The sequence below is a fragment of the Triticum dicoccoides genome, chromosome 5B (assembly GCF_002162155.2).
Source record: "Triticum dicoccoides isolate Atlit2015 ecotype Zavitan chromosome 5B, WEW_v2.0, whole genome shotgun sequence".
NCBI classification, from domain to species: domain Eukaryota; kingdom Viridiplantae; phylum Streptophyta; class Magnoliopsida; order Poales; family Poaceae; genus Triticum; species Triticum dicoccoides.
Genome location: NC_041389.1, coordinates 38833232 through 38849848, shown reverse-complemented (window position 1 = coordinate 38849848; position 16617 = coordinate 38833232). Strand labels below are relative to the sequence as shown.

Sequence of the window (16617 nt, the reverse complement as noted above, 5' to 3'; positions counted from 1 at the left end):
CCATGATGTAGTTCTCCAGGCGTGGCAATCGATTTCGGCGGCTGGCAACCCATTCCTAGTGTTGGACAGCAAGTTGAGGGCGATGGCGAAAGCCCTCCAGAGTTGGAGTGACAGGTGGATTGGGAACATCAAGCTTCAGATTGGGATGGCCATGGAGCTGATTGCTCGCCTAGATGCGGCGACTGATAGGAGGGTGCTCACGCCCAGGGAACATGACCTGCGGAAACTGCTGAAGAGGAAACTACTTGGCCTGTGCTCCCTTGAGAGAACCATAGCTCGGCAGCGATCTCGCCTTCTCTTCCTGAAGGAAGGTGACGCGAATACTGGCTTCTTCCACAAACATGCGGCCTACCGACAACGAAAAAATGCCATCCTATGCCTGCGCCATCGAGATGAGATCATAACAGGCCAAGAGGAAATAACAGCGATGGTGGACGCGTACTATGATGCCTTGTTGGGGGATTCTAATGTCAGAGCGGCTTCCATCAACCTTGACCACTTGGATTTGCCCTCATACGACCTCACCCACCTTGAGGTCCAGTTCATAGAAGAGGAGATAGAAAGAACCATCAAGGCAATGCCGCTCGACAAGGCTCCCGGCCTGGACGGCTTCACGGGCCGCTTCTATGCCTCCTGCTGGCAGATTGTAAAAGCTGACTTCATGAGAGCACTTGACCAATTCCATCGAGGGGACATGCGTGGACTAGCGGCCATAAATAAGGCGCTGGTATCGTTACTACCAAAACGGGATGGGGCCGTGGACATCAAGGATTTTAGGCCGGTGAGTTTAGTGCATAGTGCCATCAAGATTTTTGACAAAGCTCTTGCTCTCAGATTAGCGGAGGACCTACCAAGACTCGTGGGGAAGCACCAAAGCGCATTTGTGCGGGGCAGATCACTACATGACAATTTCATGTTAGTTCAGGGCACGGTCAGGAGACTGCATGCACTCCGGCAACCTTCCATCTTACTCAAGCTGGACATTACGAAAGCTTTTGATACGGTGAAGTGGTCTTTCTTACTTGAGGTGCTTGAGAGATGTGGATTTGGAAGCCGCTGGCGTGCATGGATGTGTGGCTTACTGGCCACCTCGTCAATGAGGGTGATGATAAACGGGACTCCGGGCAAGCCGATATTGCCATGCAACGGCCTTCGGCAAGGGGCTCCGCTCTCTCCAATGCTCTTCATACTATGCATGGAGCCCCTTCGCTGCCTCTTTCAGTTCTGTCAGCAACGTGGGGCACTCTCTCCCCTCTCCAACAATGGGCTGCAACAACGAGTATCACTATTCGCAAATGATGTCATGGTTTTCTTCAAACCCACTGAGCTGGAGACCCGAGCCTGTGGTGCTGTCCTAGATCTGTTTGGGCATGCCTCTGGGCTGTCGGTTAACATGAGTAAAAGTGCGGCCATCCCTATCAGATGCTCTCAAGAGGAAATAGGGCTTGTCAGCACAGCCCTCGGGTGCGCAATCAGCTCCTTTCCATGCACATACTTGGGGTTGCCTCTCTCCCTACGCAAGCAATCGGCCGCCCAGCTTCAAGGCATTGTTGACAAGATGGCGGACTGCCTGCCACATTGGAAGGCAGCAATGCTGCCGAAGAGCGGAAGACTAACGCTGATTCTGTCTGTTCTGTGCGCGATACCGATCCACTCCATGTTAGCGTTGAATATCCCGGTGAGGACGATCAAGGCAATCAACAAAATCTGTCGTGGTTTCCTATGGTGTGGGAAGAAGGAAGCAACGGGTGGACACTGTGCCGTGGCTTGGGACAATGTTTGCAGACCCAAGTGGGCAGGAGGGCTTGGAATCCCTAATCTAAGCTGGTTGAACAAGGCCCTGCATGCGAGGTGGCCATGGCTACAAAAAACTGACAAGGAGAGGCCATGGGCGGAATTTAACATCGATGTCCCGGCCGCTTCATGCGCACTATGCACGGCGGCCACCAGGATGAACGTGGGAGATGGCCGTCGAGCCCTTTTCTGGGAGGATAAATGGCTCGCGGGAAGTACGATTAGCGAGCTTGCTCCGGACATCTACCAGCGCGTCCCGAAGAGGACGAGGGCCTCGCGGACAATCGCGGATGCGCTGGCAAACGAGCAATGGGCGAGAGACTTGGGACCAAACCTCCAGGAAACCGAGCTGTCTCAGTTCTTGGCGCTGTGGCAAAGGGTAGAAACCACCAGGCTAGTGGAGGGGGAAGAAGACACCGCTTCTTGGGCCTGGGAGCCGAATGGGAATTTTTCGGTGCGATCGGCGTATGCGGCTGGTTTCATGGGCCTTGAAGAATCACCAACTGCTAAGTTTACTTGGAAGTCAAGGGCACCGCTACATTGCCGCTTTTTCATCTGGCTCGCGATCCAAAACAGATGTTGGACATCGGATCGTTTAGCCAGACGAGGCCTCCCTCATCAAGATGCGTGCCCCCTCTGCGATCAACAGGAAGAAACTTTGCAGCACCTTCTGCTTGGCTGTGTGTTTGCGCGACAGGTTTGGCATGAGATGAGCCGAGCAACAGGGCTTCGGGAGTTGGAGCCGTTACAGAATGAATCTCTGAGTGCATGGTGCCAAAGGCAGGATCGGGAACCAAGAAGCAGGAGATCAACTAGGGCTAAATGTATCCTGGCATTGTGGATAATTTGGAAGCATCGAAACGACGTCGTGTTTAATGGGGCTCAGGTTTCTCTGTCACGAGTCAAAGAGCGGGTACTTGAGGAGGGAAGGCTCTGGGCGAAAGCTGGAATTTTTAAAGATGACATTAGAGGCTTTGAAGAGCTAGGTAGTGAGCGGGCAACTAGTGAGTAGTTTATAATACAAGTCGGTGCTTGGTGGACTCGGGACCTTTGTAATTATTGTAGCCCGCGTGGATTTTGGGGAGTCCTCCCCCCCCCCCCCTCCTTTAATGAATGATACGCATACTCGTGCGTATTCGAAAAAAAATTAAAATCTTTGTATGCATCATTTTCTGGAGGTATAACACATAGACTTAGTGGTGTCAGAGGATAATAATGCTGCAGGTTCACTGAATGGCTGGTGGTTAACTTATCAAGTTGTTCTTGGATTGTTGATTGCTTGATTTTCCCTGGACACGAGAGGGCCAGCAACACCTTTAAGAGCAGCGGCGGCTGTCCAGTACAAAACAAGGTTAGGGGTTAGGTGCAAGCAAGACTGACTTCATTCATCTATTGTGCGGTTTTTATAGGTTTTACCTCCTCGATAAAGTGTAAAATGCAAGGTTAGGGGTTAGGTGCTCCTCTCTTTGCTTCTCACTTTCTCCGACTCTTTGATTTCGACTTGCTAATATGTGGGCTTTGTAAAATGGAATTATGCAGGTCCGAGCAAAAAAAGAGAACTGATTTTCCTCTCTCGTTCTTCTTTAAAAAAAATTCTCTCTCGTGAACCTGGTTCTTTTTAGGCATAGTCTTCTTTATTCATCATTTTATTTTACATAGTGAATTTGAAATGGTGTATCTGTATATAAAAATGATTATATTTTCGTCTACATTTTGGGAAGAGTTGTGATAGATGGCACCCGCAGCTCGTGATTTTTCTTAATATTACTCCCTTTTTTTTACGCAGTCAAGATATTGCACAGAGTTTCTGGTAATTTTTCTTTCGCCCGAAAACGGATGTTGATTTCTTGACCAGATTAAGTGATCTGAAGTTAGGTGAAGTGTTTAAACATTTTTGCTCATGACCAATGGGAGGGTGCCGCCGTGCCTCTACGATGACAAGAGCAGGTTAACGCACTTCGAGGAACGGCGCAGGTTCAGTGATCCCATTGAAGGCATCGCAATATATTGGGAAGAGAGGAGAAAGCTCTTATCGGCTACAACTCTAAGCCTTAGATAGACACACCGCACACTTCCATATTACCATCATGTTTGATGCATTCTCACCCTCATGCCTGGATGCATGTGCATGTCTCTGTCATGGTTTCCAGAGCGACTCTCGGCTGGCAGAGCGACGTTGTCCACCTCTGTGGCGACTGTACTCGTCTCCGGCACACGTAGGACCACAGAGCTCTCTCCCCGTCCAGGCCAATTGCCATGGCCTCCAATAAGCAAGGTCACAAACATATAACTAGTATACCGAGTGCCCTTTCTCGTCATAAGATAATTTCCGATGCCTTTCATGCCTATATAATTTGCATAAATATGGCAGACAGTTTCTTCTTCTTGGATCTATGGACAGTCTTCTATCAAGTTTCTTCTTCTTGGATCTATGGACAGTCTTCTATCATCATTGCTAGAGTATATAGGAATCGGCACTCGGAGGCTCTAAAGGACCTGTATTTATCGAATGGGTATGTGCCACATGAAGGTGCCCCGCTGTCCCACCACATTATTATTAGCACATGGGTGTGCTTCCGTAGCCAGGTATGTTTTGTTATCTTCGCCTTTATATTATGCATAGTAATACATATATTTCTCATGTCATATATAGGCTCTCATCTCATCGGATGCATGACTGCCAACTATAACCCAGTTTTAACAAGGACATCGTTAGCTGGAAAATGTTCACCATGGAGGGTGGCATATGTGAACGATTTTGTAACAATTTTAGTTGTGAGGAAGTGGTGAGGGGTGACATTTTCTTCAGGCAACATGACAGTTTCTTCCCGAGAAGGCAATTTTCCTTTAAAAACTGTCGTCGTTTGATCTCGACTGACAACTAAAACTGCCAGCAGATAATGTTCGCTTGCCACCCCTCTCCCAGCTGGCGTTCACCAGGGAACATTTTCATTTGACAATTGGGAACCGTGGCCAAACACTCTGGACCCTTAGTCTAGACATCGAATAGATTGAAACATTTTTTACCATATATCCCTTTAAGACACAACTAGAATCACCGGTCAGATTTGAACATAATATAATCTCCAGGGGTGACTTCAAGCAGGTTGCTTCACCTTCGCTTTTACATTTTAATTAAAGTCAAGTTCATGGTTTTGTTTTATGCCAATGATCACATGGCCATTGCGGTGACGGGCATGCACCTGATCTAGGCCGTGCATAACTCACTCCGCCATGGCCCCCCACACGGCTTTGGATCCTCGTGGCTGATCCTCACTGCACGCACATCCCATCTTTGGCGGATACCGTCACATCAATCATGGTTTTGTAGAATCAGCCCCTCCAGGTGCGTGTGCATGGTGTGGGTCTGGTCACGTCCCATCCCTGGGCTCGTCCCGGTCCCACCTCCCCCTAATCCCTCCGTAGTGGTGGCTGCGGGGTGGCCGATCTTCGGTGGCCCCACTTGCTCGGGATTATTTAGGGTTCGGTGAAATATCCACCTAATAAATTTTTTAGTTTGTTTCTTTTAAGACGCCAAATGTTTCCTTGTTGAACGTGCCAGGCTACGAGGGAATAGTTCAGAGTATCCTTATGGGATTTCGCAAAAAAGAAATTACTCCTATGGGATTAGGGTTTTACCCTTTATGTGGAGGTACTCAATGACTTCTTGGGTCAGTATTCCTAACAATCTTAGGTGCAGCACTATATCGTATTAGCCAAAAGATCAAGATAAATGGGTTTGTCTATATTAAATTCAGGGCACCGTAAAAGTGCTTAGAGAGTGAGGGGACAACGGATTGTGGAACATGTGCTTGTTTTGCACAACTGCATGACCACAAAGGTTTTTTCCCTTCCAACGCAATTACCATGTTTTTGTAGCGGCGACAACACGAAGACATGCCCCTGGCCACCATTGCAACTACAGCACTAGAGTGTGCTACAATAGCTAGTATAGTCAACGAAGCAAATTTTACCCACGCCCAAGGCGTCTGCCCGTCCTGCCTGGGGCCTGCAGCCGCCCCTGATACAAGGTTCTCTCGCAGTAAAATAATTTCCTATGTCTTTCAAGCACATCCAACTTGTCTTTATACAACACACACTTTCTACCGTCTGGGTGTTTGCACCGTCTCATGTTCATCGTTGCACTAGTAGAAAAGAGGGCAATGATCCAGGCCGGGTCAGACCATTAGTCCCGGTTCAGTCCAGAACCGAGACCCATGGGGCGGGACCTCCTATATGCCGCTAACTGCGGCAAGAGGTCGACGTTTCGCACAGGGCGGCTGGGCATGGGCCGGCCCATTGGCAGGTGCAGTGCCACCGCGCCGGATCGACGTGAAAAACGCCAAAAAGAAGTAGGCTTCAGCTGGGATTCGAACACACGACCAAGGAATGATTAGGGCGCTGAGCTAACCGCTGCGCCAGACAAGTCTTCCTATTAAATATGATTCGCGACACTTCAAGAACTTCTGCAGCAAAACAAAAAACACAACTCTGTTTAAGGGATCGAACCAAGGAGCTCTTGCTCGTTAACAACGTCACAAGCCACCATAACTACTAAGATTAGATGTCTAAAATAGCAGCCAGTGTGTGTCAACTATAAGCCACAATGAGATAAACTTATTTCTAAATATTGAACCTGATTTTCTTTCTGAAAACAGTAAATATTTTTGAAATGCAAACATTTTCTAATTTTGAACAATATTTTTTAAAAGTCAAAAAAATTAAAACCAATATTTTTTTTGAAAAAAGGAACAAATTTTAATGGGAGAACGAAATTTTAAATTATAACCAATTTTTTTGGAAATCCAAACATTTTTTGAAAAACAGGAACAAAAAATTATAACCGGAACATTTTCCAAATTATGAACATTTTTTCAAAAACACAAATGTTGAGAATTTTTTTAAGATGTCTAGAACACAAATTTTGAGTAACTTTTTGAACGTATAATTTTTTCACAAATGCAAACAAAATTATGGAAATGAACAAATTTTGAATTTCTCAAAGATTTTTTGAGAACATGAACGTTTCGGAATTTGCAAAAAAAACATTAAATCACGAACATTTTTTGAATGTTGAGAACAAATTTCGAAACAGAGAACAAATTCCAAAGTGCGAACAATTTTTTAAGCACGAACATTTTTTGAATGTTGAGAACAAATTTCGAAACAGAGAACAAATTCCAAGGCGCGAACAATTTTTTAAACACGAACATTTTTTGAATGTTGAGAACATATTTCAAAATGGAGAACAAATTCCAAATCGCCAACAATTTTTTAAGCACAACCATTTTTTTTGAATCTTGAGAACAAATTTTGAAACGGAAAACAAATTCCAAAGCGTGAACAATTTTTGAAGCATGAACATTTTTTGAATCTTGAGAACAAATTTCGAAACGAAGAACAAATTTCACAGCACGAACATTTTTTGAATCTTGAGAACAAATTTTGACACGGAGAACAATTTTGAAAAATCCCGAACAAATTTGGTAGCATGAATTTTGGTTGAATACGTGAACAAAAAATTGAAATCCGGTACATTTTCTGAATTTTGAAAGTTTTGAACTTTTTTGTGTAACAATAAAAAATTGTAACAGAAAATTTTGAGAAACGAGAACAGAAAACTGAAATTCTGAACAAAATTTGAAATTCTGAACAAATTTCGAAAAAACACGAAATTTGAACATAATTTTCTTTGAATAAACAAACAAATTTATAAATTCAGAACATTTTTTTAGAAAAATGAACACAATTTAAAATTGTAAACTTTTTTCAGAACACAAACAAAATTTAAAACTGAGAACATTTCCTTTTGAGAATGTGAACATTTTTTAAAATTGCGAACAAATTATTGAAACTCCCAGCCTTTTTCTACATGATTTTCTTTGAAAATTTCGAACATTTTTCTGAACATGAACAAAACTCCAAGAACATTTTTTGAAGAGATGAACAAATTTCGAAATTCCAATTTTTTAGTAAACTGAGAACAAATTTTTATAAATGTGAATTTTTTTTGGAATTTGGAACATTTTTCGAATTGTAACCAAAAGTAAGAAAGCAGGAACATTTTTTGAATTCAACCACTTTTCGAAACATGGGGACAAAATTTTGAAATTACAAACAAAATGTTGTAAACGTGAACAGTTTTTGAAATTCCTAAATATTTTTTGAATCACACAAACATTTTTCTTGAATTGTGAACAAATTTTGAAAACAAAAACATTTTTTGAAATTCAGGATTTTTTTGTAACACAAACATTTTTATGAAAGAGTGAACAAATTTTGAAAAAAAGAACATTTTTTGAAATCCGTGAACATTTTATGAAACATGAACACTTTATGAAATCATGAACAAATTTTGAAAACGAGAATAACTTTTGAAACACGAACATTTTTTGAAACACGAACATTTTTTGAAACACGAACACTTTATGAAATCATGAACAAATATAGATAATGCAAACAGTTTTTGAAACACGAACAATTTCTGAAATTATGAATGAATTTTGTAAGCAAAAACATTTTCTGAAAATTCCTGGATATTTTTTAAACACGAACATTTTTGAATATTTTTAAAATAAATTGAACACGAGAACATTTTTGAAATTCGAAACAAATATTTGAAAATTCCAAACAAAAGAAACAGGAATAACAAAAAGGAAAAGAAAAAGAAAAAAAGATAAAGAAACAGCAGCAGAAAGAAGAAAAATATTTGTCTTAAACTGTGAACAAATTTTTGAAAATGATTTTTTTTTCAAATTCCTGACTCTTTTTAAAACACAAAGATTTTTATGAAAGAGTGAATCAAGTTTTAAAAACACAAACATTTTTCGAAATTCATGAACATTTTTTTAAACATGACCATTTGATGAAATCAGGAACAAGTTTTGGAAATGAGAAAAAATTTTGAAAAACGATTTTTTTGAAATTATGAACAATTTTGAAAGCAAGAACATTTTTTGAATAATTATGAACATTTTTTAAACATTAACATTTCTTGAACATTTATAAAAAATTGAACACAAGAACTTATTTTAAAATTCAAAAGAAATATTTGAAGTTCCAAACAAAAGATACAGGAAAAACAAAAAAAGAAAAAAGAAAAAGAAAAAGAAACAGCAACAGTAAAAGGAAAAAAAATAGTAGAACACTGTAGAAAGAAAAGAAGGAAAAAAATAAAAAAATAAGCAGAAAAGAAAAGAGGAAAACCGGTTCAGGGAACCTTCTAGAAAGTTCCTGAAACCAGAAAAAACCGGCTGGGAAACTCTTGAAGGTTCCGAAAACCGGAACGCTGTAACAGGTTGATGGGCCGGCCCAGGTCAGCGCTTGATCGCTAGCTAGCTGTGCGAAAGGTCGACAATTGGACCCAGAATGCGTCAAATAGCATTTTCCCATGGGGGCATTGGACCCGGTTCGTGAGCCCCGGGGCCGGCCGGGCCACGTGGGCCATTGGTCCCGGTTCATCTGGACCTGTTGGTCCCGGTTGGTGGGACGAACTGGGACCCACGAACCGGGACCAATGGGCCTCGCTCCTGGCCCACCACCATTGGCCCCGGTTGGTGGCTTGAACCGGGACCAAAGGCTTCCCTTTAGTCCCGGTTCATGCCACAAGCCGGGAATAAAGGGTTGGTCCTCGTTGTGGCTAGAGTTTAGTCCCACCTCGCCAACCGAAGGGCGCTCACAACGGTTTATAAGCACCTCCCTCTCTGCCTTGTTGAGCTCCTCTCAAAGTGAAAATAGATGCCCTTATACAGGGAATTTGACCTAAATTTTTCTGAAATTCATAGAAATTTATTATGAATTTAGGTTGAATTCTCTCTATAGGCGCATCTATGCTCATTTTTTTAGTAAAGTTAATCACAAACTTGTGATTCACACAAATTTCAAAGAATTCAAATTTTAACTATTCATGTCACCAACCGGTTCATGCCACCAACCGGGACCAATGATATGCCTACATATACCATGCCAAAATGAAAGAGAGGCGCAATGCTTACCTGCACGTGCTTAGCTTTAGGCCAACGTGCAGGTGAGCACTGCGCTTCTCCCTTCATCATCTCTACACTCAGGACTTATAAACCGCTGCGAGTGTCTCTCGCTTGGCGAGGTGGGACTAAAAAACAGCTGCAGAAAGAATCAACTAAAAAACTCTTTTACTGGTTCATGCCACGAACCGGTACTAAAATATGCTTGTGGGGCACCAGCCTTAAAACCTGTAGCAAATAAAATGCCTCTGTAACAGCCTTAGAACTGGTACTAAAGGAATCAACTAAAAAGCTTTTATAAACCTCTAGTATTATTGAAACTAAAATTATATAGAATTTTGTTACAAACTTTAAAAGCAAAAAGAATTATCATAAAAGAAAATAAATAAGTAATTAGAATTTTGTTCAAAACATTAAAAGCAAAAAACAATTATCATAAAAGAAAATAAATAAGTAATTAGAATTTTGTTACAAACTTTAATAGCAAAAAGAATTATCATAAAATAAAATAAGCAAGTAATTAGAATTCTGTTCAAAATATTAAAATCAAAAGGAATTATCATAAAAGAAAATAAATAAGTAATTAGAATTTTGTTACAAACTTTAATAGCAAAAAGAATTATCATAAAAAAATAAGTAATTAGAATTCTGTTCAAAACATTAAAAGCAAAAAGAATTATCATAAAAATAAATAAATAAGTAATTAGAAATAAAAAAGAAAGCAAAAAAACTGGGGGGAAAATAAAAAAAGTGCCACCTAGAGGGCCACAACGGCCTGCATACGACTAGAAACCCATTACTAGGGCCAGGATGCAGGCCCGCAGTAGGCCCAATAGGCCCACAAGCATAGAGAGTGATTTTAGGCCCGTAAGCCTACAGTGGAGAGGAGCTCGAGAGGGCAACGAGACTGGGGCTTATAAACCACCCTCGAGCTCCCTCAACTAGTGAGGTGGGACTAAACTTTCGTGCCGCGACGCGGGCAGCACAAGGCCTTTAGTCCCGGTTGATGGCACCAACCGGGACTAAAGGGCTGCTTTGGTACCAGTTGGTGGCACCAACCGGGACCAATGACCCCCTTTAGTCCCGGTTTGTGCCATCAACCGGGACTGAAGGCCTCTGCTTCCCGCCCTTTGGGCTGCTGAAAAGAGGCCTTTGGTCCCGGTTGGTGGCACCAACCAGGACTAAAGGTGTCATTGGTCCCGGTTGGTCTCACGAACCGGGACCAATGCTCTGCCTATATAAGCAACACTCGTGAAATTTTGGTTTAGTTCATTCTTCCCCGCCCGCCCGACGCCGCCAGGCTGCCCGCCGTATCTGTGCATCCGTGCATCTTTTTGCATACTATTACGACATCCGTGCATCTTTTTGCATACTTCTAAAACTAGCTAGTACATCATTGCTAACTACGAAGTTATTACTATGTTTTTCAACAAATAATTCCGAATGATTGTGTGCCTCATCTGATGTATACGCACGGTAGCCTTCATGTTTTGAACATACAACCAGGTCTTCCTACGAATCTCAACTGTCCATACCGGGTTTCTAAAAGAAGTGGAGACATGACAGTCAAAGAATGGAAAAAATGTATGAACAGTCGTAAGGAGCTTCTTGGAAGCAAAAGGCAGCGAAGCGCAAGAATTGGAGATAGGATGATCTCCATTCTTCATAATGGAGAGTCAGGATCTATATTGTTGTATGCTATTTTACCTTAAGGGTGTTTAGGTCCTACCTGATACTGATGATCATGTGCTAAGAACAATTATTAGGGTTGGGTTCGATGACTATGAGGATGATGATCGTATGACTTATTATTAATAACGAGTAGAATTAGTTGTATGATGATGCATGATTAGTAGGACTTGTTATTATATATGATGATGTATGATGCGAGCATGCATGAGTTATTATATCAGCGAGTGAAATGAACATAGCAGTAGCGTTGGTAAATCAAGGACGAAGATATAAGAGAGGACACTTCTCTCTATTAGCTAGCTAATAACAACCTAAAAATAACCCCCCAAACCCCTAAACCAGCCACTTTTTTTTAAAGAAAAACATCAGCTCCAGCCAGCTGCTGACGCGTGGAAGCCTTTTGGTCCCGGTTTATGTCACCAACCGGGACCAAAGTCCCCCCTGCCTGGGCTTCCCGCAGCGGCCACGTGGATGCCCATCTGTCCCGATTCGTGCAAGAAACCGGGACTAAAGGGTGGAGATATTAGTAACGATCCATTAGTCCCGGTTCTTGAACCGGGACTAAAGGCCATTATGAACCGGGACAAATGCTCTCTTTTCTACTAGTGTTGGTAGAGGAAATGGAATTGAAACTGTGAGGCATGAGAGAGATTGGTATTTATCGCTTGGGAATTGGTGAGTTGAAGGTGCCCTCCTGGCCCACCGCATTATTATTCTTCTCTAGTGAGCTCCGATTTGATATCTTCACCTTTATCCTAGTAAAACCACATATTTACTGCGTCATAGGCTCTCTACACCTCTCAATCATGCCCTTGCATATTGCATACTCCCTCTGTTCCTAAATATAAGTCGCGGGGGGAGTGTAAAGTGAACTCCCCCAACGACTTATATTTAGGAAAGAGTGAGTATAATGGATTTAAGCCCACAACCAGTCTACTTGGAAATGCATGACGATAGTCTGATCTTCCTTAGCGCTCAAGTGCATAGCGCGGAAAGACTGAATGAGATTCTATAGATTTATGCAGAGTGTTCGGGTCAAGCGGTGAATAGAGAGAAGAGTTCAATATATTTCAGTCCAAACTCTTCGCAACCCGTTCGTGAAGCCATCAAGCAAACCCTGAACATTCAGGCTGAAGCTTTCTCAGAGAAATATTTGGGGCTTCCGACTGCAGTGGGACGGATCACAAGTGGCACCTTTCATCACCTCGGTGAAAGGAGTTCGGGAAAGATGCAAGGCTGGTCAGAACGAAATATGGCTTGTGCAGGTAGGGAAGTACTAATAGAATCGGTCGCTCAGGCCATCCCAACCTTTAGCATGAGCTGTTTTTTGCTAACAAAGAAAGTTTGCGGACAGTTGACGTCCTGCATGGCAAAGTATTGGTGGAGCAGCTCCATAGATAAGCGGTCTTTACATTGGATATCCTGGGATAATCTAGCAACACCTAAGGAGAAAGGAGGAATGGGTTTTCGGGATTTAGGCAACTTCAATCTGGCACTGCTAGGCAAACAAGGATGGCGTCTGCTAACACACCCGGAATCGCTTTGGTCTCGAGTTCTGAAGGGGAAATACTTCCCAGCTTCTGAATTTATGCAAGCAGGAGCTCCAAAGTCGTCTTCAGCCACTTGGAAAGCCATCATTGTTGGACGAAAAGCTTTGGACACGGGCTTGATTAAACAAGTTGGAAGTGGTACCACGATCTCTATTTGGAATGATCAATGGATACCCTTAACACTTACGCACAAACCTATGGGACAGCTGGGTAATGATCCGCTGGTATCTGTGTCTGAACTTATTGATCAGACCTCAGGGCAGTGGGATCTCCAGCTTGTCAGGCAGAATTTTCTCGCGCCAGATGCTACAGCCATTCTTAACACCCCTTTGCGAGCTGGTGGCGGAGAAGATCAACTTGTGTGGGCGTTAGAAAGATCAGGCGAATACTCTGTCAAAACAACATATCGCTCTCTTGTGACTCGTAATGAGCATCACGCTCTAGAGGAAGGGACGGTATCGGAGACTTCATCGTCAGAGAAACAGCTTTGGTCGACCCTATGGAAGCTCAAAATATTACCGAAAGTGCGGGTTTTCTGGTGGAGGGTGGTGCGGGGAATTCTTCCTGACTACGCCACACTGCAGCACCAGCACATCAGGACAATCGCTACGTGCGATTTATGCAAATGTGTGGATGAAGATTTGATGCACGCTCTAGTGCACTGTTCCCATGCAAGGAGTTTCTGGGCAGCGGCAAGAGAGGAATTGGATCTAAAATTACCTCGGCTGCATCCTAGCACGTGGGCTAAAGACATTGTGTTGGACGGGATTATTCCCGGTACTGACAGGTGCAAGATCATTACAGTGATGCATGCGATATGGACTGCTCGTAACCGGTGGACTACGATCAGGAGGGTTTTGATCCTCGACAGTCCATCAAACGGGCAAGAGATGACTTGTCAGTATTGGCTATGCCACAGGACCGTCGGCGTTTACCAGTTGGTCAGAATTGGCGCCCTCCTGAACCGGGTTGGGTGAAAATAAACATTGATGGGGCCATTGACGTGGATGCCCAGAATGGGGGGTGGAGGAGGAGTCGCCAGATCTCATCTCTCCTTAATGGGGGCGTGGAGTAAACCCTTTACGGGTGTTTCTGATCCTTTCATCGCCGAGGCTCTTGCGTTGCGAGAGGGTGCCATTTTTTGCTCAACTCAGAGGCTTTTCACATGTGGTGATGGAAACAGACTGTTTAGAGGTAGTCAACCTCTAGACCTCGGGTCACAATTCAAGGTCAATTGTGGCACCTATCTTTCATGAAATTAGGGAAAGATCTACCTACTTTGCCTCCTTTTCGGTTTGTCATGTTATGAGGGATGCTAATGTTCCAGCAGATATTTGCGCTAAATTTGCTACTAGTATTAGTAGTTCAGAGTGTTGGATAGAGGAAAGTCCAGGATTCCTCGTAAAGTCCAGGATTCCTCGTGAGTAGCCTAGTGGCTGATTGTAACTGAATTTCCATTAAGCAATAAAGATCCCTTCTCAGTTAAAAAAAAAAAGCATCTGGCATTGGACTTATATTTTGGGATTCAACCAAGGAATTCACGACCTACTGGTTAGAATCGCACTGAAAAGATACCCACTCTTATGCTGCTCTGAACAAGGAAAAATACATCTGATTGTCCGCAAGTTAGATTTATTCTGTTATCTGTTTGCCATGTATGCAGATAAGCATTTCTTTCCTATGCGATCGAATCAACAGCTTGATCACGGAGGGCGAAATGAGATGCAACAAAAGCCAGTCTGAAGGTTACTGGGTGTCGGAACACGGCTAGTTGTGGAGCTGATTATTGGTGTTAAGCAGGGGATTTCTGTCCATCAGTTCAAATGTAGGCTATAAAATTACAGATGAAGATGGTGGTGCGTCCAATTGTAACAAACGGCTTGAAATGGAAGACAAGATGGGTGATTCACTATAAAGCAATGTAACCCACATTGCAGATACTCTTAGGTCCATAAAGTGGATCATCACAAATACTGCATGTGATATTAGCTGAACCAATGTCCTCACAGTGGACCAACCAATGGAAATTTTGGCAACTGATGACAGCAAATCTCAAACACATCAATAGTGAGCCATGTATAAATATCCAATCCAGCGCAACACACCAGAGGGCGACGAAAATTCAAGATGATATCTCAGACGACAAGAGGTACTCTGAATCACAGGGCGAAGAACCTAATGAGCCATACAAAACCCAGTTCACATACTACCAAACGTTCAAAATTATGTCTTGGTTCGCTGGTGTCTCCCCACACTTGTAAAGAAAAAAGGCATAGCTCTCTACTGGTCGCTGATGGTCACCTCAACCTCAACGCCGGGCTCAATGGTGATCGAGGTGATCTGCTTGACAACGTCCGGGGAGCTGACGAGGTCGATCACCCGCTTGTGCACCCGCATCTCAAACCGATCCCAGGTGTTGGTACCTAAACACCAAAGGACGATGGCATTATTAGTACAAGTATATACCCACAATAACCTACACACAAAGAATTGCACAAGGGATTAAACATCTAACAGGCTGAGCTTCAATATCAAAAAGCTCAAGATTTTGAAACATCAAATGTATCAGAAACATAACGTGGAACCATCATTTGCTTAGCCTATCTGCCAAGTGCAACTAGTTCATTCTTAGTAACGACTAATCCTATTTGTAGCACAAGTGGCAACCATATGGTGCTGTTTAATAAGAATGTGCAAGTATATCACAGCCATAAACACCCTGAGGACTGCACCACCTGTAACACATCGCTTGCATTACCAAGTAGAAAGGACATGTGTTTGGAAGAAAACATAGCATTAAAAGGGGCTACCCATCAGCTTTAAAAAGCTCGATTTTGTAATCCTCAAAGGGAAATCTCAGGAATAACTTGGTAGTTTTAGCATCATCTGAGCAGCCCATCATAAAACAGAGTGCAAACAAAAATTAACAGCAAACAGCTGATCATCGTGTCATCAAGATGGTAGGATCGATCACTACTAAAATCCTACCATGGGCTATGAACTTCAACTAGGACATTTGATCTCTTGGCTAACAACTAACAACAAAGAACAGTCCATACAACCAATTTACTGCCCTGTCATCTAACCCTAAGCAGCCTGATTCTACAGAGAAACGTTTTACCGACGCCATCAACAGGACACAGAAACGAAGTAAAAAATGGGAGCTGACGAGGGAGGCGGGTGTGTCACCTTCTCCGCAGGGGGACTTCCTGGTGGTGATGTTGAGCACCTTGGTGGGCATCCTGACGGGGCCCTTGACCCGGAGCAGCTTGTCCTTGGCGCCCCTCACCAGATCGGAGCACACTGCCGCCGGCACACGAGGAGCACGCACGCGTCAGTCAGATCAACGAGATCAACGAGACCAGAAGAAGAGGAGGAGGAAGAAGAAGGGGATCCACGCAGCCTACCCTTCTCGAGGTTCTTGACGCTCTTGGAGGAGAGGGTGATGCGGATGCGGTGCTGCGCCTCCTGCGGGCCCTCGAAGCCGGCCTTGCCGGACTTCATCGGCGGCGCGTACGCCAGCTCGGTCGCCATGGCTGCGGGCGGCGGCGGGCGGGGGGAGAGCCGGCGCTTCTTGGGGCGCGAGGAGGGGAGGGACG

The 16617-nt window shown here is 43.6% G+C and overlaps 1 protein-coding gene, 1 non-coding gene and 1 pseudogene across 2 annotated transcripts; all 3 read right to left on the bottom strand.

Annotated features, from left to right (window-relative positions):
• Positions 1–15058: 15058 nt before the first annotated feature.
• Positions 15059–16611, bottom strand: LOC119307220 (40S ribosomal protein S20-like). The gene is made up of 3 exons (XM_037583312.1): positions 16426–16611; positions 16208–16321; positions 15059–15441 (listed from the first exon to the last, which is right to left on the bottom strand). The coding sequence occupies exons 1-3, from the start codon at positions 16550–16552 to the stop codon at positions 15299–15301; spliced, it is 384 nt and encodes a 127-aa protein (XP_037439209.1). The 5' UTR covers positions 16553–16611; the 3' UTR covers positions 15059–15298.
• Positions 15538–15615, bottom strand: LOC119313220. Its single transcript, XR_005151593.1, has one exon. It is a non-coding gene; the product is annotated as a small nucleolar RNA SNORD36 (small nucleolar RNA).
• Positions 15826–15910, bottom strand: LOC119313219 (annotated as a pseudogene).
• Positions 16612–16617: the final 6 nt, after the last annotated feature.